At 42.9% G+C, this 25,998-nt stretch overlaps 2 protein-coding genes across 2 annotated transcripts; one reads left to right on the forward strand and one right to left on the reverse strand.

Annotated features, from left to right (window-relative positions):
- GATC (glutamyl-tRNA amidotransferase subunit C) lies at nt 1-5,284 on the forward strand. The gene is made up of 5 exons (XM_073582749.1): nt 1-155; nt 233-280; nt 4,682-4,851; nt 4,919-5,022; nt 5,102-5,284. The coding sequence occupies exons 1-5, from the start codon at nt 81-83 to the stop codon at nt 5,161-5,163; spliced, it is 459 nt and encodes a 152-aa protein (XP_073438850.1). The 5' UTR covers nt 1-80; the 3' UTR covers nt 5,164-5,284.
- On the reverse strand, nt 5,191-24,871 carry SRSF9 (serine and arginine rich splicing factor 9). The gene is made up of 4 exons (XM_073582748.1): nt 24,587-24,871; nt 24,132-24,301; nt 5,902-6,074; nt 5,191-5,819 (listed from the first exon to the last, which is right to left on the reverse strand). Exons 1-4 carry the CDS (start codon nt 24,781-24,783, stop codon nt 5,682-5,684), a joined length of 678 nt encoding a protein of 225 aa, XP_073438849.1. The 5' UTR covers nt 24,784-24,871; the 3' UTR covers nt 5,191-5,681.
- Between the last annotated feature and the right edge of the window lie 1,127 nt (nt 24,872-25,998).

Here is a 25,998-nt window from a genome sequence, read left to right on the forward strand (position 1 = left end):
AACATGGCCGCCGCGCTCATCAAGGTCACGTTGGTGTAATGGTGGCGCATGGGCTCTGACGTCACAAAAAAAAAACAAGCATGTGGCTGCAAATGGCAGCTGCTCGCTGCTGGCGGCCGACGGCGCTGAAGCGGTTGCTGTCCCTGCACACTAAGGTAAAGGCTTGTCGGGTAAGCAGTGTGCCGCCGGCAGGGAGCAGCAGTCCGGTCACCATGTGAACTTTGCCTTTCAGGTACCGCAGAATCCGACTTGGAGCATTGAAGCCGACACAAGCAAGCAGGTAATGGCTTCCTTATGAGCCCAGCCTCCATCATAACCGGGGCATGGACGGATAATACAGATTGCCCAGTAATCACCTCAGTGTGCTGAATAACATGACAAATAATCTAGACTTACTGCTTCCACCAATCGGTATCTTATGTAAACTTCGTCAGATTCTGCTCCTGGAAAAATGCTTATATTGCTTGTATTAGACCAGCTGGGAGCATTGGCACTTGTCTGGGAGGCAAATATTGTTTCTCCCCTTTATCTAGCAATCTGGGCCATTAATATTGTGTTGTCCAGAAATTGACAATCCCCAAAGAGTAATAAAATGATCCTCGTCACATAAAATGACAGCATGTCCTAGTCACTCGTCAGAATGGGCTGGAGTCAAAACACAGCTCCCGAGACCCGTGTCTCAACTGTCAGAGGAGCTGAATCTAAGCACATACCAGTCAGCGCTGTGACAGGAGAAATACATGTCTTCGGCTGGGTGAAAAACTCCTTTGTGCCCAGTCAGCTGAGAAGATTTATGTCTTCTCTTCAATACGTCCAGCTTGCCCTGGAATTGTGACTAAGATGGGCTACTAGTTGAATTACATGACTCTGGCCATTTTATTACATTCTTGGAGACCCCTTTTAAGGTTTTTCTCTTTTTTTTTTCCCCATCTCATCTTTTCATGGACAAGATGGGAATAACTGCTTTTAGGTCCTGGCTGCACGAAGCTGTCTCCCATAGAAATGAATAGTAATTGTGGAAACAGGGTAGCGCAGCGAGCGATGTGATTGCCTCTCCTGAGCAGATATGCCAACTGCATGCTTTGTGGCAATGTTTGTATAACGCCCGATCATTTCTATGTGTTACGCCAGCAGTGCTCTACAATGTTTGTATTGCCGACTCTGGTGGTCAGGACATAGAAGCAGTTATTCCCGTCTTGGCCAGGAAAGGCACAGATGTGGTTAACCCTTTATCACAGAGATCACAATTTGTTACTGACAGGACTTCAGACGTCTTATGTGTCATGACCGCCGTTCTTCTGACCCACACTCAGCAGCCTCACATACCCATGATCCCGTCAGGAGACCCACAGCCCGTTCATGTACGGTGGTCCGGACGTCTGAACTTCGCCTTAGCTAGCTTACACTAACTTGTTCTGGAAGTTACTTCAATGGTGCTGCTTTGTAAAACGAAAACCAGCTGATCTGTAGAATGTGAAAATTAATAAAAACTGAGGCGAGGTTCTTGTACCAGTGGAAACTTCTCTTGCTCGCCAACCTTATCAGACGGCCCCATTCCCCCGAGAGAGGCAGTAAGTGTGGTTTTTGCCTCCATTAGGCTGGTATACCTTTTCCGCCGTGTGGAATTTTGCAGCACACTGCTCTAGTGTCAGACGCATTCTGAAGTGCAAGGGGGAAAAAATGCGTAAATATAATATATTGTGCTTAGCGGTTTTTTTAAATAGCCAAAATATAAATGTTACAAATGTTTGTGCCAAACAGATGTGAAAGTTGCATTTTTTTTAACCAATAAAATGTATTGCGTTCAGATTAGTTGTCACTTCTTCCTCTGTGTGATCGTTCAACTCAAGTTAACCGTAAAATTACCACCAAAAGTTAGAAATGTTAGTTATGCTTTCCTGATCTCCACCACACACACACACGGCGCATGTCAGGTGTGGGAGTATGAAGTGGGCTCATGAGCGGAGCCTGTAACAACCGACATAGGAGCTGGGCTCCAATCGCTACTGTTAACCCCTTCAAACATCAATTTCTGATGGCAACATTTTAAGGGAACTTGTCACGTCTAATGATGCTGGTAAAGGAACTCTTCTCAACTCAGGATGACTGTTGAAACAAAGTACTTCTGCTCGGTGCTTCACAGCGAGGCCAGTCATTTATATACACCTTCCCACATGCTTCTGGCTTCATAGGGCCGTAGGACGGATATGGAGTGAAAATGTATATAGATGATTGGCCCTGCCGTCAAGCACTGCATGTCTGAACGTGATTAAACAGTGAATGTCCCTTTAAATGATTGGCCATGGCATGAAGCATTGACCAGCGGGATTTCATAAGTCATCCTGTGCAGACAGTCCTTTTAAAGGGAATCTGTCACCCCCTGGGATGTGTATAACCTATTGATATGGGCATATAGGTAATAGAAATGTTACACTAGTCCTACCTGTCTGCCACATAGTAATGGTTTTGATAAGAAATGTTATTCTTTGTTATTGATTTCTTCCAAGCTGCGGTGGCCTTGATGAAATCCCTGCCTCCAGTCTTCATTGTAATACTTGCCCCCTCCCATTAGCATCGGTTATGGCCCTGGAATTCCTCAAGAATAGATACCTCATCCTCCCTTCTATGAGCACTAAGTATTACAATGAAGACAGGAGGCAGGGATTTCTTCCAGGCACCATGCGCCCCAGAGCCTGTAAGAAATCATTAACAAATATAACATTTCTCAGTATCAAGACCAATGAGGCATACAGGTAAGACTAGCTTAACATTTCTATTACCTGTATGCCCTTCATTTGCACAAGGAAAGACTAGAAGCAATGGGATGAAACTGACTGGGACGAGACAGATTAGATTTTAGAAAAAAACTTTTTGACAGGGTGATCAATGAGTGGAACAGGCTGCCATGAGCGGTGGTGAGCTCTCCTTCAATGGAAGTCTTCAAACAGAGGCTGGACAGACATCTGTCTGAGATGATTTAGCAAATCCCGCATGGAGCAGGGGGTTGGACCAGATGACCTAGGAGGTCCCTTCCAACTCTACCAATCTATGACAAATTTAAACTACATATGGATCTAGCTATTTGTAGCTACATAGGTGTACAGCTTAAATAGCTTCAGGTTGTGTTACAATCCCTGATGGTTAGATAATGTCGGCAGTCCTTTTGCTTGTCACTACTTATACAACTTGAGGCTATTTGAGCTGTACACTTATTTGTTGCCAAATAAGGACTCCACTAGTGCAGCAATTTGCTTATGATACATTTAACCAGGCAGGACCAGTAAGTTTAATGTGCACCTTTATGTATAATTTGCACTCTTGACTCATTTTAAATAAGCAGTTAAGTGTTATTTTGGATTGGCTACAATTAGATTTTTTGGGCCTCTGGCTACTGGAAAGTGCTGTGGAATATGTTGGCGCTATAGAAATAAAATTGGATTTAATTAGTCCCTACAGACACCATTGAGCAATTTTGGTGTGATGAAAATGACAGCTTGCGCTGTAAAAAAAAAAAACCTCCTACAGCTCAATTACCAGACGAGTAAAATAGTTGTCTTTTTCTAACACCTTAAATATCAATTTCAGATTTTTAAGTAGATGCAGCTTGGTAGCAGCATGATCACATGGAACTGAAAATCATGATTTTAAGTTACTTTTACAATACAATGAACACAATGTCTGCAATTGCATCATTGCTTTTTTTTTTTTCTATAGATTAGTGCTATTTTTCCCTGCATAGTATTTGATTAAATCGGATTCAAAACCTCAACTCTTGCTTGCTGCAAAATACAAGTCCTTGTATTGCTGGGAAAAAGTTGCTTAAAAAAAAAAAACTGCAGTGGGAAGGGGTTAAAGTTAGTATTAGATGGTATAGCATTTTAAAGGGAACCAGTTAGAGTACTAAGCATTAGACAGACCGGAGTTTGCCTTAGTGGAGCAGTGAGTACAGGGAGAAAATGAAATTTTACTCACCCTGCGGCTGCTCGCTACCAGTTAGTCGCCGCTCACTATACACTTAGCACATTACCCCTATATCCACAGGTTTGTGATCACTGCAGGTTCCCTTTAATTGGATCTATTTTAATGAACATCTGCCATCTTGCTCACTTATGGCAGCATAAGTACAAATACTATCTTACCCTTTTCTATCTATAGAGAAAACCAAAAGCAAAACACAAAACAAATATCCTGGAATAAAAAAGTATATTGCAAAAATTGCATGAAGGTAGTAATAATAGTAATAAGGGTATTTAGTTAACATAATTTTGATCAAAATAATGTAGAAGCCATCCCGCCACGGCAACCCTTGTGGGACAGTCCTAACTCTTGTATTTAAAACCTTTCCACTTGTCAAGTGACGTAAATGTGAACAAGGACAGAGGGACTGAACCACCAATAATAGTATAGGCCAGACAGGATGGATTTTCCAACTCAGAAACAGGGCGGTCACACCCTTATATGCACAGAATGCACAATGAAACAAGTGAGAAACTGGGTCTGAGCAGAAAAAGTAAATTAATGTGCATGCACATTAATTTACTTTTTCTGCTCAGACCCAGTTTCTCATTTCCCTTTTCTATCTATATAATATACTCTTGTTCTGTATTAAGTCTATCCAGCATGCTAATGCAAGTCATTTCAGGAAACCTTATTAGTGTGAAAAAATACTTATTTTTTTTAGGACTGTCATGTGTCTACAGCTGTAATAGATCACCTAGAACGACTGGCATTAGTTGACTTTCGCAACCAAGAGGGAGTAGAGCGCTTGGAGAGAGCAATTCATTTTGCCAATCAGCTGCACCATGTGAACACAGAAGGTGTTGAACCACTGTCATCAGTGTTAGAGGACAGGTATAGTATAAAGTAGGGTCCTCCAACCTACCAAATGAGTTAACTAAAAATCCTGCTTCTTTTGTAGGATACTTTACATGAGAAATGACGCAGTCACAGCTGGGAACTGTACAGACCTACTACTAGAAAATGCAAAGACTGTTGTTGAAGATTATTTTGTAGCACCTCCCGGTATTCATATATAATATACTATGTAAATGTAGAGATGTAATTGTGCAGTGGAAGCTGATATATTCTTCTATGCCAACAGGAAACATTCCTTTGCCACCCCAGGACCATGTATACCTCTCTTCCACCAAAGATGATCCGTGACTTGTGTGAAAACAAAGAATGCCGCACTAGGAAACCTCACTGTTTTATTAGGACAGCTACAGATGTTTATTTTATCCAACTGAAACACTTTCATAATAAAAGGAAACACATACAAACTTGATCGGGGATTAAAAGTTATTTCAAATAATATCGTTCTAACAAATTTGTGGGAGTAGATCTATATAGAAGACAAACATCAACATTCCCTTATGTTTGTCTCAGCGCCACAGCATTCCACCTTGCTATATCCCGTATACCTATCATTCACTGCACACTTACTCAAACATCAGATCAGGCAAAATACTGTGTTGCCTCCTTAAACGATGACAGAAATTGAAAGAAACCATAAACGTCTGATGTACAGAGCACACGACTCCTAAAAAATCAAATAAAAACAAAACGTAATACGGGCAGAAAATAATGGTATAAAAGACAGTTGATGAAATCCATCAGTTGTGGAATGTAAGAGCAGATGGTCTTCAGACTTAAACGCATAGAAAGTGTCCCTGCGTGGCAGCTCAGTACTGTCGGAAGGGGGAGGCATAACGGGGGGAACGACGACTTTGATAGGGAGAATCACGGCCCCTAGAGCGGGATCTGGATCGGGAATAGCTGGCATTCCTCTCAGCACAGACCCGGATGTAAGAAGTTTCACCCTAGAATGGAAAAAAAAAAATCATAAGATTCCTCTCTGTACAATGGTTTACAATATAAGGAAATACATATAAGCCACCTTACTTCATGAGAACGAAACTTTGTGTCATCCAGCTTCCTCAAAGCATATTCCATGTCTTCCTTGCGAATAAACTCCACAATCCCCATTCCATCCTTGTGTACATCAGCATAGCAGACATCTCCAGCTTCTCTCATATGATCTTTCAGATCCTGCCAACTCCCTGATGGGGGAAGCCCTGAAACAAGAGAATTATATTGTTTTTATGGGTGTGGAAAGAACAGGGGTTGTTACAATGGGAATATAGGTAGATGCCAAACAGGAAGGATAAAAAGATGGCTGCGTCTACATAACAATATTCACTCATGATCACTTGTATGCTACAATAATAATTTGCACTTAAAAAAAGTACTGGTCTGGTCTCTAGTCAAGAACTCAAGAATCCATGGCATCTCTTCTGATTTGTAGAGTCAGCATGACTTCATAGTTGCTGGCATAATAAATAATCAGACGAGGCACTGGGGATGGCAGCAGGTAAGAGGTCAATCACAGGGCTCCAGGCCAGCATCCAGACTACTGATGTGACCACGGTCTACCTATCAAGAGTGCAGTTTGAACTGTGAAAACTGACAGATTTAGTTTAAACAGAAAAAAAACAAAACAAAAAAAAAAAAAAAAACACATTTGGGCTTCTAAGGGAGTGGTTTTGCCTTCCAAATAATTGCTGTACTGTGTATACTTGTAGGAGTAGTAGAGGTAATTTAGGACCATGCCAATGACACTGCCAGTGAGCACAAGCAGCAGAGGGATGCTACCAAACAGACCATATTTGGAAATTCTCTATCCATAGAATAAGGGATAGCTTGTTGATCGCTGGGGGCCCAGGCACTGTGCTCTGCCATCTGTGGCAGTCCCATAGAGAATGAATTGAGCAAAGTTGCGTATACTCAACCATAGCTTCATTCAGAAGAGGCTCAGCGGTTGAGTACGGTAGTTATTTGACTTCCAAACTTTAAAAAAGGCGCATTCAGAATATGTACAAAAACAAAGGAAAACCTGATAGTCAAGCTGTTATAACACATTTAAAGACTTATATGGGAGTCAATGGACATCTTGTCCTGATCTGTTCTAATATTGCTGAATTTATTCTGAAATTTACATTTCATTCAAATGTTTACATGGCTCTCTCCTCTACTGTAATGCCTGGTGTTTGGGGAACCTCTAGTTTAAGCTCTAGGGGCTAAGATTTACTCCAAAGACAAACACCACACAGACAGTACATCTGCTTCCTTTAACACATTACCACCATGTGCGGTGAGCAAAATAAAGAAGAACCCTGGGGAACCCTCCTACCAACAAAGCCACTAATCAGAAGTGAACACTTGGCAACAGAAAGCTTTATAGCAGGAGTCTGCAAGAAGATACATGCAAATTCCAGGTGACTTATGCAAGATGGCAGGACAAGCATGCCTGCTAGTTTAGGTGGCTGTGCCAATCAGCAAAGCCACCTTAATCTAAAGATCTTCAACCTTGCAACTTAAAGGAAAGCCATAATTAGAAAAGGACTTGGTGATTAAATCAGGTTTTTGGATTACATGTAATATAAAAAGGCATTTTTCTCATATCATGATCTTTATTTAAAAAAACAAACTGGCTGCTGAGGCTTGTTTTAGATTCATACTCCCTGTTCTTTTGGAATTTTCAGCAGCCTCTTTGCAAGAAGGATTACAATGTAAAGCGACACTTACACACCAGTGATAACACAGGCTCCATTAATCACAATAGGCCATGTCACAGCTGACCCTGCTCCCCTGCCTTCATAACGACCCTTGCACAGGCTCATTAGGTGCTTTAATACAAAAGCTAGGGTCTGGATGTGCACATTGTGCCAATGTATATGTCTTGTCTCCTGAAACATGAGTTATCAGTCCCAGTGGCCAGTGCGAAAATTGATAATTGTTATTTTTTATACAGATTGTGATATGGAGAAAAAGGTAAAACCCTCATTTAAACAAGTTAAATTTTGATGATTTCTTCCCTTTACGATGTAGCTTTAAATCACCACAAATGTTATTTTACCCTTGGAGTGGTGCTTCTAATCTAAGGTCCCTGACCCTACTTTTAGAACTCCCCTCAACTGCCTTCATCTTTTCATCGCTCCTGTAGACCTCTGGCAGTTTGTGGCCTGCAGGGTCACTCCAGTGTTCCATGGAGCGATCCGGAGATTACTCCTCAATGCTAGACTATGAGAGCCTTGTTCTGGCCTCATTCTGGCTCTCAGACTTGCATTGAAAGCTTGTGACAATTTCTGACTTCTCGCCAGTCAGAAGCTGCAGTCACAAGATGGCGCCGCAGGATTGGAGCCAAAAGGTGAAGATGTCGGAGGGAGTGTATGAGATCAGGGGGACCTTACATTAGTAGCACCACGCCATTGCTGAGAAAACGCTGGAGTGGTGTTTTAGGCATTAGTAGATATCCTTCAGAAAGTCAGTGCAACTAAGCATGTAGTCTCACTGGTCATTGAAGGGATTATTAACACAAAAAAAGGAGTAAAAGTCCAAAATATTTTAGAAACGTAAGAAATTTATTATACATGAAAATAGTACTGACAATTATAAACATCTACAATGAAGGAATCGGGTAATATCCGCTGCTAATTGTCCTGTCCATATAATATCAAGTAAAAAAGAGCCAAGTGCTTCTTGTAATGATGGGCCATAAAACCGGGACACAAGTGTAGGGAAAAACCCAGGTGCGCATCCTGAGAAACAACCCCGTTATCCCATGCTAAAGTGCTTACCCGCTGCACTTGTCTTGGAGCATACGATGGGTAAGCACTTTAGCACGGGATAGTTTCTCAGGATGCGCACCTGGGTTTTTCCCTACACTTGTGTCCCGGTTTTATGGCCCATCATTACAAGAAGCACTTGGCTCTTTTTTACTTGATATTATATGGACAGGACAATTAGCAGCTGATATTACCCGATTCCTTCATTGTAGATGTTGTTTATAATTGTCAGTACTATTTTCATGTATAATAAATTTCTTACGTTTCTAAAATATTTTGGACTTTTACTCCATTTTTTTGTGTTAATATGTTATGTGGGAGTGTCCATCATCGATCCCCTGAGTCATAATTTTACAAATGGTAACTCGCCTGGGGTACATTTCAAATTGTTCCATATGGTATTGTTTTATGGTCATTGAAGGGAGTCTGTTAGATGATTATTTTCATAGCATTCTAATAGTATCCTCAAATATCCTGAAAGGGCTGCCCAAGCCATATGTAACGTTTATTGCGGCATCATGCCTCACTTTCTTGCTGTAAACTCCAGGACAATTCAGAGTCGCGTGCCGGCTAGTCAAGCGTATGTAAAACAAAAGTAAATATTCACCCCTACCCACACCCATAATCTTTCCCACCACCTTCGCCGGCATCAGGGATAGTTAGGGTGCAACCAGGCGGCCATCTTACATGCACGAGGATCGCATTGAAATGCTAGGACTTGCTGTTGGCTCTCCTAGCCTGACAGCATACATGCAGCTGACAGCAAATCATGTATAAGGGCTATGGACACGTTTGGGATATTTTTTACCAAATGCATACATTTAATAGAGTTTTATTACAAATGTGGCTTCTACAGCCTTTGTGTACTACAATGAGTGAAGTCAGGAGAGGAGCTTATTCTGAAATCGGGGTTCATAGCGACTGGGTTCTGCAGACATTATTGGGGGCCAATCCCCTTGTTCTTCCTGAGATAAGGAGAACTTGGCAGAACAAGAGCTGGTGTATCGTAGACAGCCATCCAAGCCAAATATACATAGATTCAAATGGGCACTGTAATTTTAACAGTAGGAGCCATTATACTTTCTTTTGAAGGGAAATAAATAGCTTAAGTCGATCTAGTCTTGCAAGAAGGACAGGCAGCACAGTAATGTGTCAGGTTAAAAGTATACTAAAGCCTATAGAAAGGTAAGAACCAAACAAGCACAAACACTGCAGGTGCAACTTTCTAGCATGCATACAAGCTCATCCCTTTGCTGGACTCACAGCTACACTGCAGTGTAATTTTCTCCATGACTGCTACTTCTGTCTGCGAGTTTCCCAATTAAACAGCAGGAATCCTGTATGATTAGTATACATCACAGCAGATGGTAACCTCCCACCAACTGAAAGACCAGTGCAAATTAGAGGTAAAGCCTGTAGAGGGGCAAACTGGTTAAAAATGCAGGACTTAAGTCATAATGGCGAGAAAAGAGGTTATTTATTGTGTACACACATGACAGCTTATGATTAAAAAGCTACTTGAAAGTATAATTACCCATTAAGTGAAAATAAACGCCCATAAAACGGTACAATACATTGCATACATTTAAATGCAAGCAATTGGGGCTAAAAAAAGTCATGTTTGCAGTTTTCATTAAAAAATGCTGCACAGTTCGCCCTCTATAGCCTCTGTATAAGGACAAATTCAGACAGCTCTACAAATTGGACTGAGATCAAAACACAGTCTAGCCAACCCAAGCATGACAGTAGCATAGAAATACATGAAGCCGTCATGCTCGGGGCGGGAGAGCCACCAGCCAGTCCATGGACTGTGTTCTGATCTCAGCCCAATTCATATGGCTGTGACTGCGCACTTACACAGTATTGCTGGCTGCAGAATGAGTTAATGGGCTGTCTACATTCTCTTTATATTTTATCAGATGTGTTGGGGACATGATTTTGTGGTACTTACCATTATGCAGGTATGACAGGTTCTCCCGTTCTTGTTACTGCAGTTTCCTCAGACTGCACAGCTCTCGTGTCCTTACAATGGCGGCTGGTGGAGGAATATGTGACCAGTCCTGTCCATCAGTCTCCTCCAACAGAAAACCAGTTTTCATGCGAGGCTTTTAATTGGACAAGACTGGTGGACAGGTTTGGTCACGCGCTCTTCCACCAGCAGCCATTGTATGGACAGAAGAGCTGTGCAGTCTAAGGAAAGCTGCAGTAACAAGAGCAGGAGGAGAACCTGTCAGTCATACTTATAAGTGCTACAAGATCATGTCCCCAACACAAAAATAAAGCATGGTGGCTCAGTGGTTAGCACTGGGGTCCTGGATTCAAGTCCCACCAAAGAGTTTGCATGGGCTTCCTCTGGTTTCATCCCACACTCCAAAAACATACAGATAGGAATTCTAGCTTGTGAGCCCCAATGGGGACAGTGACTACGTCGTCGACAAATAATGTGGAATTAATGGCGCTATACAAGTGAGTAAAATAAATAATGTAGCCATCCCAGCTACCTCATTCAGCAGTCAGAAATAGACAGTGTAATACAGAAGATTTTGGAGGCAAATGGTGCAAAAGTTAATGCGACCCAATTGCATGGATTTACAGAAAAAAAAAAAAAAAGTGACCACAAACCCCTTTAACCCCTTCACTACCAAGGGTGGTTTGCACGTTACCTACCGGGCCAATTTTTACAATTCTGACCACTGTACCTTTATGAGGTCATAACTCTGGAACGCTTTCATGGATCCTGGTGATTCTGACATTGTTTTCTCGTGACATATTGTACTTCATGTTAGTGGTAAAATTGCATTCAAATAACTTGCGTTTATTTGTGAAAAAAACGGAAATTTGGCGAAAATTTCGCAATTTTCCAACTTTGAATTTTTATGCCCTTAAATCACAGCGATACGGCACACAAAAAACTTAATACATAACATTTCCCACATGTTTACTTTACATCAGCACAATTTTGCAACCAAATTTTTTTTTTGCTAGGAAGTTAAGGGTTAAAATTTGACCAGCGATTTCTCATTTTTGCAACACCATTTTATTTTTAGGGACCACTTCACATTTGAAGCCACTTTGAGGGGTCTATATGATAGAAAATACCCAAAAGTGACACCATTCTAAAAACTGCACCCCTCAAGGTGCTTAAAACCACATTCAAGAAGTTTATTAACCCTTTAGGTGCGTCACAGGAATTTTTTGAATATTAAAAAAAAATGAACATTTAACTTTTTTTCACAAAAAAAATACTTCAGGTTCAATTTTCTTTATTTTACCAAGGGTAACAGGAGAAATTGGACTGCAAAAGTTATTGTGCAATTTGTCCTGACTACGCTGATACCTGATATGTGGGGGGGAACCACTGTTTCGGCGCATGGCAGAGCTCAGAATGGAAGGAGCGCCGTTTGACTTTTTCAATGCAAAATTGGCTGGAATTCAGATCGGACGCCATGTCACGTTTGGCGAGCCCCTGATGTACCTAAACAGTGGAAACCCCCCCAAGTGACCCCATTTTGGAAACTAGACCCCCCAAGGAACTTATCTAGATATGTGGTGAGAACTTTGAACCCACAAGGGCTTCACAGAAGTTTATAACGTACAGCGGTACAATTAAAAAATCATATTTTTTCCACAAAAATGATCTTTTCACCCACAATTTTTATTTTTCCAAGGGTAACAGGACCCTAAAAGTTTTTGTGCAATTTGTCCTGAGTACGCTGATACCCCATATGTGGGTGTAAATGACTATTTGGGCGCATAGCAGAGCTCGGAAGGGAAGCAGCGCCATTTGACGTTTTTGGCTAGAATTGAGATCGGACACCATGTCGCGATTGGAAAACCCCTGATGTACCAAACCAGTGGAAACCCCCCACAAATGACACCATTTTGGAATCTAGACCCCCCAAGGAACTTATCTAGATGTGTGGTGAGCACTTTGAACCCCCCAGTGCTTCACTGAAGTTTATAACGTCCGGGCGTGAAAATAAAAAAATCGTATTTTTTCCACAAACATGATCTTTTAGTCCCCATTTTTTTATTTTCCCAAGGGTAACAGGAGAAATTGGACCCCAAAAGTTGTTGTCCAATTTGTCCTGAGTACGCTGATACCTCATATGTGGGAGAAAACTACTGTATGGGCACACGTCGGGGCTCGGAAGGGAAGTAGTGACGTTTTGGAATGCAGACTTTGATGGAATGGTCTGCGGGTGTCATGTTGCGTTTGGAGAGCCCCTGATGTACCTAAACTATTGAAACTCCCCACAAGTGACCCCATTTTGGAAACTAGACCCCCCACGGAGCTTATCTAGATGTGTGGAGAGCACTTTGAACCCCCAAGTGCTTCACAGAAGTTTATAACGCCTGGGCGTGAAAATAAAAAAAACATTTTTTTCCGCAAAATTATATTTTTGCCCCCAGTTTTTTATTTTCCTAAGGGTAACAGGAGAAATTGGACCCCAAAAGTTGTTTTGTAATTTGTCCTGAGTAGGCTGATACCCTACATGTGGGGGTAAAACACTGTTTGGGCACATGGCAGAGCTTGGAAGGGAAGGAGCACCATTTGACTTTTTCAACGCAGAATTGGCTGGAATTGAGATCAGACGCCATGTTGCCTTTGGAGAGCACCTGATGTGCCCAAACAGTGGAAACCCCCAATTATAACTCCAACCCTAACCTCAACACACCCCTAACCCTAATCTGAGCCCTAGCCCTAACCCTATCCCTAACCCTAACCCTAGCCCTAACCCTAGCCCTAACCCTAGCCCTAACCCTAGCCCTAACCCTAGCCCTAACCCTAGCCCTAACCCTAACCCTAACCCTAGCGGGAAAATGGAAATAAATACATTTTCTTTTAGTTTTATTATTTTTCTCTAACTAAGGGGGTGATAACGGGGGGTTTGATTTACGATTTATGGTGGTTTTTATGTTTGGCGGCTGTCGCACGCTAAAAGACGCTTTTTATTGTAAAAATAGTTTTTGCATCACCACATATTGTGAGCTATAATTTTTCCATATTTTGACCCACCGAGTCATGTGAGGTCTTATTTTTTGCGGGACGAGTTGACGTTTTTATTGGTACCATTTTCGGGCACGTGACATTTTTTGATCGCTTTTTATTCCGATTTTTGGGATGCAGAATGAACAAAAACCAGCGTTTCATGAATTTCTTTTGGGGGGTGCGTTTACACCGTTCTGCGTGCGGTAAAATTGATAACGCGTTTTTATTCTTCGGGTCAGTACGGTTACAGCGATACCTCATTTAGGTCGTTTTTTTATGTTTTGTCGGTTTTTTGCAATGAAAACAATTTTATATAAAAAATAATTATTTTTGTATCGCTTTATTCTGCGAGCTATAACTTTTTTATTTTTTTGCGGATGATGCTGTATGGTGGCTCGTTTTTTGCGGGACAAGATGACGTTTTCAGCGGTACCATGGTTATTTATATGCGACTTTTTGATCGCGCGTTATTGCACTTTTTGTTCGGTGGTATGATAATAAATCATTATTTTTTGCTTCGTTTTTTATTTTTATTTTTTAAGGGGTTCACTAAAGGGGTTAACTAATGGGACAGTTTTATAGGGCGGGTCATTACGGACGCGGCGATACCAAATATGTGTACTTTTATTGTTTTGTTTTTTTTTTATTTTCAAAAAATGGATTTATTGGGGAATATTTTTTTTTTTTAACTAATTTATTTAGCGATTTTTTTTAAATTATTTTTAACACTTTTTTTTTTTTTTTTTTTACTTTATTACCTTGTCCCAGGTGGGACATCACTGTCCTGTGACAGATCGCTGATCTGTCACATCACAGATCACTGTGACAGATCAGCGATCTGTCACAGGCATTGCTGCAGACTTCCTCATGCCTGCGCTTTGCAGGCACTGAGGAAGCCAGCTTCCGAAGGCCCCCGTCGCCATCTTGGATTCGGGGGCCTGGAGGAAGGGAGTCCCCCGCAGCAGCGCTGCACATTGCGCTGCCGTGGGGGGCTCAGGGAAGCACGGAGGGAGCCCCCTCCCTGCCGATGCTTCCCTTTAACCCCCGGTACACCGCGATCGCGTTTGATCGCGGTGTGCAAGGGGTTAACGTGTCGGGGGCGGTCCGTGACCGCCCCTGACACATTGTGCCGGGTGTCAGCTATGATAATTAGCTGACACTCGGCCGCGATCAGCGGCGCTCACCACGTGGGCGCCGCTGATCGCGATGACGTAATATTCCGTCCATGGTAATTAGGTCCATGGTCACATGGACGGAATATTACGTCAATTGTAGGTAAGGGGTTAAGTTTGGCAATCTGCACATTACCACAGGTCAGGCCTCAACCCCCCAATGATCAGCATGTTTTACCATTGGAAGCTGCAGCAGAAGGGAAAATGTAGTATTGCATGCTGGCTTCAGACTCTTAGCAAAGTATGAAATACACCTGCAGAGCATGGACCTGTATTACAGTCTTTGTGCTGCCTCCGATCTTTACCAATTCTTATACTTGTTTTGGAAAATTGAAAGGGTTATTAAGCCCTGGTGGCATTTTCCTAAGGATAAAGTAGTGGACAAGCTCCAACACAATCAGTCTGTGTGCATAGGCCGTCATTGTTCTCGGTAGCTCAATGACACAGTTTAAAGGGAACCTGCAGATATAGGGTTAATCTGCAGGTTAATAGCGTTATGAAGTTGCCCAGTCACAGAAGTAAAAACGTGGTACCCAGAAGAATGTTAACTATTTGTCCTATAAGTCGCCAGCTTTCAGTCATCCAGGATTGCCCAACACAGCTACAATCACTGCTGTAATGATAAATCCTATCTACACAGAATCTTATCCGTAGCTGCTGCCACCTAGCTCAGTAATGGGAAAAGGTCTCCACCGAATACAGACTGTACCACAGTATGGAGAATTCTGATAATGAGTGATCAATCCTGGCATAGAAAGAAACAGGTCTCTGAGAAGATATATTAAAAAGTTGCTTATTTTCATGCGTACTCTGGATTTACAAATGAGCAACTGTCATTTTAATTACCAGAGTGAAGACTGCATGATTTCAAAAAAAAAAAAAAGAGGGGGGGGGGGGGGGGGGATTCACAATACCACTTGTTTCTTAAAGTGGCAGCAATTCATGTGAGTTATCAGACTGAACTGGATTGTGTGTACAAGAGGAGGAGTATAACACTATTTCTGGTCATTACTTTTTAATTGATGGTCTGGGTCTGACTCCTGGCACCTCCGCCGATCAGCTGTTATCGGCCAGAAGTACTAACTTGTGGAGCTGGCCATCTACACATCCGCCTGCTATTCAAATCAATAGGAGGCGGATGTGTAGTTCCCTTCGGCAGCCACTATCAGAAGATGGCCAGCTCCGAAAGCAAGCACTTCCAAGTTCCGGCGGCAGCCAACGATAACAGCTGATCAGAAGGGGAGCCGGGTGTCGCTCTCAGACTTTCATAACCAATCAAAAAGTAGGGGGCAACCTCTTTAAAGCACTTATAAAGAGCTTATTCAGGACTTTAACAATGTGCCGAAGAACTAACAGACAGGTAGTTACCAACTATTGGCTAGCACAGAGCTGTTACAAACCACCACTGCCAGCGATACTGTGGCTTCTGCTGTCGTCACGTCAACAAAGCAGCTTCTTGTCTTCCGCTCTATTGATGGTGCGGAACTGCCTGAAAGAAGCCGGCTGTCAATCAGCATGATGTCGGCAGTCATACCCCATCAACAGCAGTCTTCAAGGAGAGCAGCTGAATTGGTGGCACGAGTGGTTGGCGACTGCTTTAAGCTGGCAGAGGTACAACAGGTAGGTTCCTTTGTCAGCAACTACCCGCTTGTTTTTAGGCACTTAAGCAAATAAATCAGTAACACTGAGCTCTGGAGTGAGGTAGAAACGGGTTAGAAAGCCCAATATGATACTTCTATGCACTCGTATGTCCCTTACTCCTTCTCGCTCCACAAGTTTGTGCTGGTAGTTCATCTGGTCTTGAACAAGCCTGATTTATGCTATTTCTTGAATCAGATTTTTTATTAAACATTCAGGAATCAATACAGAAAGAATATGACATCTTATATAGCTAGTAAAAATTACATTGAGAGCAGATATTTAAAGGGTAAAACTCTTCCTGTGTAGATTTATGCTATTTCTCAGTGTATATGGTGAACTCAGGAGGCAGGAGGAGAGCAACAAGTGGCTAAAACTTATCAGAATATCAGGACTCTTCAGACATACAGATGACTACCCATTCCTGCTACTACATGTGGGGACAAATGACACCGCAAGAAACGACCTGGAAACCATCTGCGGAGACTTTGAAGACTTAGGCAAGAAAGTGAAAGAACTGGGAGCGCAGGTGGTCTTCTCTTCCATCCTCCCAGTGGATGGTCATGGAACAAGGAGGTGGAATAAGATTCTGCAGGTGAACAACTGGCTACATCGATGGTGCCGTCAGCAACGATTTGGATTTCTGGATCACGGAGTGAACTACTTATACGATGGACTACTTGCTAGAGATGGAGTGCACCTTACGAAGACTGGAAAGCATGTATTTGGAAGTCGCCTTGCTACACTTGTAAGGAGAGCTTTAAACTAGAACAACATGGGAAGGGAAGCAAAAGACCAGAAAAAGCCATACACCTGACAAATGCTATTGAGAACTCTGCTATTAGAAGTGGAAAGGAAGAACAAAGACGAAAGAATCTAATAAAAATATTGGAGAAAGAGAAACCAATCACAAACTAAAATGTTTCTATACTAATGCACAAAGCATGGGCAACAAACAAGGAGAATTGGAACTACTAACACAGGAAAAGAAATATGATGTCATTGGAATCACTGAAACTTGGTGGGACAATACACATGATTGGAATACAAGGATAGAAGGATACAACTTATTTGCAAGAAACAGACTTGATAAACGAGGAGGGGGTGTCGCATTGTATGTTAGAAACACGTATATCTGCACAGGGATTGAAGCTTCAGAGACTGGGAGTTCTGTGGAAACTGTTTGGGTAAGAATACAAGGACAGAACAATGGAAAGGACACCATTGTAGGCATTTACTACAGGCCGCCTGTGCAAGCTGAAGATATGGATGAACTCTTTATGCATCAAATGGCCAAGTTCTCCAAAAAATATGACATAGTTGTCATGGGAGATTTCAACTATCCAGACATTTGTTGGGAATCTCTCTCAGGCAAAACTAACAGGTCAAGGAAATTCTTATCCTCTCTTGCTGACAACTTTATCTTCCAAAAGGTAAGGGAGAAAACAAGGGGAACTGCTACCTTGGATCTAATCCTTATAAACAGGGAGGAAATGGTTGAGGAGGTAAAAGTGGCTGGGACCCTAGGAGGTAGCGACCATGCTATTTTAGAATTTTGGATAACTAGAGGCGGAAGACCTGTGAAGACTCAGACGTCAAGGTTAGATTTCAGAAAGGCAGATTTTAAGGGATTCAGAAAGAGAATTGGAGGGATCCAATGGCTGGATATCCTTAAAGACAAAAATGTCCAGGAAGGATGGGAAATCTTGAAAAATGAAATTCTCAAAGCACAGTTGTTATCAATTCCGAAAAGAGGGAAGAATAGGAAGCATTTAAGGAAACCAGGATGGATGAACACAGAACTTAAGCACATGCTAAAAAGGAAGAAAAAAATGTTTATAAAATGGAAAGAGGGAGGCATATCTAAAGAAGAATATAATGCTGTCTGCAGAACCTGCAGGGCACAAATCAGATTATCTAAAGCTGAAAATGAATTGAGGCTTGCAAGAGATGTCAAAAGCAATAATAAAGGATTTTGGGGATATGTCAAAAGTAAAAGAAAAGTCAAAGATGCTATAGGATTTTTACAGGATGAAAATTATGAAATGGTAAGACAGGATGTTGAGAAGGCTGAACTTTTAAATTCCTATTTTGCATCTGTTTTCTCTCAGAAAGGAAATGTAACATCAACTGTTATTCACTGTCCTATTAAGGGAATAGAAGAATCCAGGATATCTATAAACAGAAAGATAGTGAGGAAACACTTAGCTAACCTAAATGAATTCAAGTCTCCAGGTCCAGATGAATTACACCCCAGAATACTGAAGGAGATAGCAGAAGAAATTTTTGAACCCCTCTCCATAATCTTTGAAAATTCTTGGAGGAAAGGAGAAGTGCCAGAAGACTGGAGAAGAGCAAATGTTGTTCCTATCTTCAAAAAGGGGAAGAAGGTGGACCTAGGCAACTATAGGCCGGTGAGTCTGACTTCTATACCAGGAAAGATCTTTGAACAAATTATTAAACAACATGTATGTCAATACCTGGATAAGAATGAAGTGATCAAACAGAGTCAGCATGGGTTTGGAACTAATAAGTCATGTCAGACTAACTTAATTTCCTTCTATGACGGTATCACTGATTGGGTGGATCAAGGAAATGCTGTAGATATAGTATATCTTGACTTCAGCAAAGCATTTGACAAAGTCTCTCATACAATCCTTATTGAAAAAATGACTAAGTATGGAATGGACAAGGCAACTGTTAGGTGGATTCATAACTGGCTTAGTGATCGGACCCAAAGCGTGGTTGTAAATGGCTGCACATCCAGTTGGAAGAATGTCTCAAGTGGGGTACCACAGGGCTCTGTCCTGGGCCCTGTATTGTTCAACATCTTTATCAACGATTTAGATGAAAGAATTGAGGGTAAACTGATTAAATTTGCTGATGACACAAAGCTAGGAGGGATAGCTAATACTAGAGAAGAGAGAGAGAGGATTCAAAACGATTTAAATAAACTGGAGAAGTGGGCAGCAACTAACATAATGGTTTTTAACAGGGAGAAATGCAAAGTACTACATCAGGGCAATAAAAATGAAAAAAAGCATATATAGAATGGGAGGAATAGGGCTAAGTGACAGCACATGTGAAAAAGACTTGGGTATACTAATAGATCACAGACTGAATATGAGTCAACAGTGTGATGCAGCAGCAAAAAAGGCAAATGCAATTCTAGGATGTATTAAGAGAAGCATACAGTCTAGATCATGTGAAGTCATTATTTCCCTCTACTCCTCTTTGGTCAGACCTCATCTGGAATATTGTGTCCAGTCTTGGGCACCACATTTTAAAAAAGACATCAACAAACTGGAGCAAGTTCAGAAAAGAGCGACCAGAATGGTGACCGGTCTGCAAACCCTGTCTTATGAGGAAAGGTTGCAGGATTTGGGAATGTTTAGTTTGCAAAAGAGAAGACTGAGAGGAGACTTAATAGCTGTCTACAAATATCTAAAGGGCTGTCACATTGTAGAAGGATCAACTTTATTCTCATTTGCACAAGGAAAGACTAGAAGCAATGGGATGAAACTGAATGGGAGGAGACACAGATTAGAAAAAACTTTTTGACAGTTAGAGTGATCAATGAGTGGAACAGGCTGCCACGAGAAGTGGCGAGTTCTCCTTCAATGGAAGTCTTCAAACAGAGGCTGGACAGACATCTGACTGGGATGATTTAGCGAATCCTGCTTTGAGCAGGGGGTTGGACCAGATGGCCCAGGAGGTCCCTTCCAACTCTACGATTCTATGATTCTAAAAACTGTCATTCACCTCAACAGAAAAAAATATGCCACGTTTCTTATATTCGCTTGCATAATTTACTTAAAAAGGTATTCCCATCTTCGAGATCTTATCCCAATATGTAGTAAGTGTGATAATATTAGCAAGTGCCTCCAATTAGAAATGTACTATAGTTCGTCAGATTCGCTATGTCACTTACCTCAGGTAGGGCATTGCAGTAGCTTAGGTGTCCATGTTTCCGACCACTAAAAAGTGAGTTTTATAGTCCGCAAAATACGGCAACTTAATTTTCTCCCTGTAATTGCTCTTTTAGTTAGACAGCTGAACAGGTAAAGGGAATCTGTCATTAGATTTTTGCCACCTAATGGGAAATCAGCATCCGCTGATTCCAGTGGCTTGTCACTTATTGGGCTGCTTAGTGTAGTTTTAATAAAATCACTTAGCACTAGATTATGACTATAGAACTAGAAAACCTGCTGCCATGTAGTCCTCCATATTCACAAGCTCTGTATAAACTCATCCCTGCCACTGATTGGTAACTTTCTGCCTATACACAGTGTACACAAAAAGATGTCAGTGGTGCGGTCAGGGCTATACAGAGCTCAGTACAGAGAACTGGCATATCTACAGCAAAGAAAATTAGACTAAACAAAATATAAAAATATGTTCAATTCCTCCTTTATTCTCCCTTTTCTTTCCATTTAGCATATACTTCATATATAATTATAATGAAACCTTCTCAGTGTTACCAAAGATCAGCCATGTCCACCTCACCTCCTCCCTGTCCTGTGTGTGGCTGTAAGACAACTGGCTGCAGCAGAAGTCTCCAAGATGTGCAGAGTCTGCAACAATTAGCTAAAAGGGTAGATCTTCAGTGGGCCACCAGCAAGCAATGGACCCCATCAGCAGATTCTCCATTTGTTCTCTGCATGATTTCTACTAGACTGACTGCAGACAACTATATACAGTATGTATGGAAAGTATTCAGACACCTTCATTTTTCACTCTGTTTCATTGCAGCTATTTGGTAAACTCAAAAAAGTTCATTTTTTCTCATTAATGTACACACTGCACCCCATCTTGAGTGAAACAAAATCAGAAATTTAGACATTTTTGCAAATTTATTAAAAAAAAAAAACAAAACTGAAATCTCACATGGTCATAAGTATTCAGACCCTTTGCTCAGTATTGAGTAGAAGCACCCTTTTGAGCTAGTACAGCCATGAGTCTTCTTGGGAATAATGCAACACGTTTTTCACACCTGGATTTGGGGATCCTCTGCCATTCTTCCTTGCAGATCCTCTCCAGTTCCGTCAGGTTGGATGGTGAACATTGGTGGAAAGCCATTTTCAGGTCTCTCCAGAGATGCTCAATTGGGTTTAGATCAGGGCTCTGGCTGGGGCAGTCAAGAATGGCAACAGTTGTTCTGAAGCCACTCCTTTGTTATTTTAGCTGCGTGCTTAGGGTCATTGTCTTGTTAGAAGGTGAACCTCCAGCCAAGTCTGAGGTCCAGAGCACTCTGGAAGGTTTCCATCCAGGATCTCTCTGTACTCTGGCCGCATTCATGTTTCCTTCAATGGCAACCAGTCATCCTGTCCTTGCAGCTGAAAAACACCCACATAGCATGATGCTGCCACCACCATGTTTTACTGTACTGTTGGGATTGTATTGGGCAGGTAATGATCAGCTTAGAATTATCACCAAAAAGGTCTATCTTCGTCTCATCAGACCAAGGAATCTTATTTATCAGTGTCTTGGAGTCTTTCATGTATTTTTTTTTTATCAAACTCTATACCTGCAGGCTTTCATATGTCTGGCAGTAAGGAGAGTTTTCCATCTGGCCACTCTGCCATAAAGGTCTGACTGGTGGAGGGCTGCAGTGATAGTTCCACAAAGTCAACTTTCTCCCATCTCCCTACTGCATCTCTGGAGCGCAGCCACAGTGATCTTGGGGTTCTTCTTTACCTCTCTCACCAAGGCTCTTCTCCCACAATTGCTCAGTTTGGCTGGACTGCCAGGTCTAGGAAGACTTCTGGTGGTCCCAAACTTCTTCCATTTAAGGATTATGGGTCACTGTGTTCTTAGGAACCTTGAGTACTGAAGAAAGTCTTTTGGCCAGATCTGTGCCTTGCCACAATTTTGTCTGAGCTCTTTGGCCAGTTCCTTTGACCTGCACTGTGAGCTGTGAGGTCTTATACAGACAGGTGTGTGCCTTTACAAAGTCCTATCAGTTTAAATAAACACAGCTGGATTCCAGTGAAGGAGTAGAACCATCTCAAGGAGGATCAGAAGGAAATGAGGAAATGGACAGCATGTGACTTAAATATGAGTGTCTGAGCAAAGGGTCTGAATACTTATGACCATGTGATTTCAGTTTTTTGTTTTTTTTTTAAATCTACAAAAATTTCTACATTTGTTTTTTTCTTAGTTAAGATGGGGTGCAGAGTGTACATTAATGAGAAAAAAATGAGCTTTTTTGAATTTACCAAACGGCTGCAATGAAACAAAGCGTGAAATATTTTAAGGGGTCTGAATACTTTCCGTACCCACTGTGTCTAATCTGAACATCCACTTCTAGGTTAAGTGTTCCTTTAATACACTGTTTTTAAAGGCATTATATTACAGAGAAAGGGTTGTGTCCCTTGTAAGAAAGACACAGAAAATGCTAAACCAAACAGTTTTTGGCTAATAGGAGGCCTGAACTAGCAAAGAGGACTCAGTTTTGAGTATGATGCATGTATGTATGTGGATAGGTGCATGCATGGCAGCATGACAGTCACCTCGGTGTGGAGCGCTCCTCTCAATTCCCGCAGCAGCCAGCTGTGGCAGCATAGTAGATAGGCTTTCAAGAAATCCCATGTCCACTATGCGTCCACAGATGCCTGTGGATCACCTGCAGAGATGGACATGCGGCATCTCTTTCCAGGCCGCAGCATGTCAAATTCTCTTACTTCACCAACAGACTGTATTGGATATGATAAATAAGCACGGTTCAGTGAACTCATGTGGATTTACCTGTGTTCAATAGACGGCAGCACTTTGGACGCAGCGAACATGCGTCGATTGTGTGCACCTGACCTTACTGATTCTGCTATTTCACGGTGCCTAGTGGCCAAATATTACACTGTGCTATCTTGGGGAACAGGAATACGTAGATGTTATATGCTGCCCACCGACTTACTAAGAAATTAAGCCTATACTTATCTGACAAATCTGTCACAGCTCAGTTTACAGTTGCTGCAATTACTACATCTTTGCCTATACATAACTGGCTGCAGCAAATGACCTGGGGCCAGTGACTGACTGCATGTGGCTAGACCAGCACTGCGATTAGGCAAAGCACTGGAGTTACAGCCGATGGCAGGGGAGTATAGGTTTGGTTACGCCAGGTTAGCCAATTTTCTTCCAATTAAAAAAAAAAAAAAACTTCAGTTTAATTGTAGAGCAAGGCCAAGACTTTACAGAGCACGGCGCAAACGTGGTGGGAGCTGGAATTTATGCCAAAAGCTGCAGGACTGAGGGGCTTATGTGCCAATCAAATTGGGGACTTAAGACACACATACATTTATATATGGTGTTAGATGCTGAAAAACTATATATATATATATATATATATATATATATATATACACACACACACTACATATACGTTTAGGTATATATGTTCCTTACGTATAATAGCTAAATGACTGGCCCAATTTCCCCATATTTGCCACACGAGTAAATCAGGCATTTACGCAGGTAAGAGACACGCTTGCAAGAAAATAAATGAAAAAAAGGCCCTTCCTCGTAACATACACAGTTTACACAAATGCACCCCCTTCTCATGCCACGTTCACACACACTTGTACAGTTCTTACGCCATTAGCTCGGGGGTCGCCTCATCAGGCCCTAGTGACCACACCGTGGCTCCCACCAGCACATGACCACTGGCCTTGTGAGGCCCCCTAGCGGGCAGCTCCAGTGCATTACCTGAGACGAGGACTCTGTATTCAGATCGCCGGGATGGGGGCCCATTTCTCCCGCGGGGGCCTCCGTATCCGCCCCCTCCTGATCCCCGGTTTGACCTGGGAAACTCCACGCGTAACCGGCAAGACCCGAACTCGTATCCGTTGCGTCCAAACACGGCGTCCTCCGCATCCCTGAGAGCAGAAGAACAGAACAATGAGGCGGCGCTCTCCCTCACGGAGTGCCACAGTCAGTCTTTTACCTCAGTATTTATAAGCCGGGACACTATACTAGAAGCACGGCGCCACTTGTGGATCATCACCCACGCCTGGCTGAGGCTTCCACACACCGAGCGCAGGCACGTGGCCTAACAAAGCCGCAGTCGGGCCTAGGACCCGGAAGCCTCCGCCCCCTCCCGCAACACGCGGTCAGCGCCTGCACCACGGAAACACGCCGCACACTCTGGGGGCGCCACTCACCGAGGATCCTGGAAACTGATGAAGGCGAACGGTGCGGCGCCGCTGCCCCCGCGATTCTTCAGCTCGACGGTACGGATCCGCCCGTATCGGTGGAACAACTCCTCCAGCTCCTTCTCCCGCACATCGGCAGGTAGGTTCCCCACATAGATGCGCCCATCCCCAGAGCCCCGTGCGTTCTCCCGCTCCCAGCTAGACATCCTGTCGCTTCCTGTGACCGGCCGCGCGAAGCACGGCGGGAGACCACCGGAAGTACCTAGAAGCGGAAGTGCCAGCGGGGTCGAGCCTTAAAGGCAAAGTTACAGCGGGAGCGCGCAGAGCAGAGATGGTCACGACGGAAGCCGTGGTGTGCCACATGCAGTGCCTCATCCTTCACCCGAGCTTTACTATAGCGCACAGCCATGGGGGAAATGGCGGCGTGATGGCTGGAGTGTACTATGGAATGTAAATCATGTGACACCTGCCGCTGTCCGGTAACAGTGTGCTGCCATGTACAGGGGTGCAGTAATGGAGGGCGAACGGTGCCACCCTGCTCCCGGTGGAGAAGCCCCTCACATCTTCGGAAGAGCCCCCCACAGTATACACTAAAGGGGCTTCTTATAGATGCCTTTATTTACTGCGTCACTGACTGACAGACTGTGGAATGTCACCATGTCACAAGCCCGCAGCTCCATGTCGGGGGACGGCACAGATCTCTGCTCTGCACTGGTGGAGGGGTCTGTGTCATGTCCACTCATCCATGCTCTCACCCATGTCATCTCATCCATGCTCTCACCCATGTCATCTCATCCATGCTCTCACCCATGTCATCTCATCCATGCTCTCACCCATGTCATCTCATCCATGCTCTCACCCATGTCATCTCATCCATGCTCTCACCCATGCCATCTCATCCATGCCATCTCATCCATGCTCTCACCCATGCCATCTCTTCCATGCTCTCACCCATGCCATCTCTTCCATGCTCTCACCCATGCCATCTCTTCCATGCTCTCACCCATGTCATCTCTTCCATGCTCTTACCCATGTCATCTCATCCATGCTGTCACCCATGTCATCTCATCCATGCTCTCACATGTCATCTCATCATTGTCCTCTCATCCATGCTCTCACCCATGTCATCTCATCCATGCTCTCACCCATGTCATCTCATCCATGCTCTCACCCATGTCATCTCATCCATGCTCTCACTCATGTCATCTCACCCATGTCATCTCATCAAGATCCTCTCATCCATGCTCTCACCCATGTCATCTCATCCATGCACTTATCCATATCATCTCATCCATGCTCTCACCCATGTCATCTCATCCATGTCATCCCATCAAGATTCTCTCATCCATGCTCTCACCCATGTCATCTCATCCATATCATCTCATCCATGCTCTCACCCATGTCATCTCGTCCATGCTCTT

This window comes from Dendrobates tinctorius, unplaced genomic scaffold (assembly GCF_039654945.1).
Source record: "Dendrobates tinctorius isolate UK_male_01 unplaced genomic scaffold, ASM3965494v1 ptg000073l, whole genome shotgun sequence".
Taxonomy (NCBI): Eukaryota; Metazoa; Chordata; class Amphibia; order Anura; family Dendrobatidae; genus Dendrobates; species Dendrobates tinctorius.

What these genes read in the sequence shown, in the direction of transcription:
- SRSF9 (XM_073582748.1), bottom strand. Translation starts at nt 24,783, where the DNA reads ATGTCTAGCTGGGAGCGGGAGAACGCACGGGGCTCTGGGGATGGGCGC. An exon ending in ATCAGTTTCCAGGATCCTCG is followed by an intron (nt 24,302 to 24,586) that starts GTGAGTGGCGCC and finishes TTCTGCTCTCAG; the next exon opens with GGATGCGGAGGACGCCGTGT. An exon ending in CAAAGTTTCGTTCTCATGAA is followed by an intron (nt 5,820 to 5,901) that starts GTAAGGTGGCTT and finishes TTTCCATTCTAG; the next exon opens with GGTGAAACTTCTTACATCCG.
- GATC (XM_073582749.1), top strand. Translation starts at nt 81, where the DNA reads ATGTGGCTGCAAATGGCAGCTGCTCGCTGCTGGCGGCCGACGGCGCTG. An exon ending in TGCTGTCCCTGCACACTAAG is followed by an intron (nt 156 to 232) that starts GTAAAGGCTTGT and finishes TTTGCCTTTCAG; the next exon opens with GTACCGCAGAATCCGACTTG. An exon ending in TCATCAGTGTTAGAGGACAG is followed by an intron (nt 4,852 to 4,918) that starts GTATAGTATAAA and finishes CTTCTTTTGTAG; the next exon opens with GATACTTTACATGAGAAATG.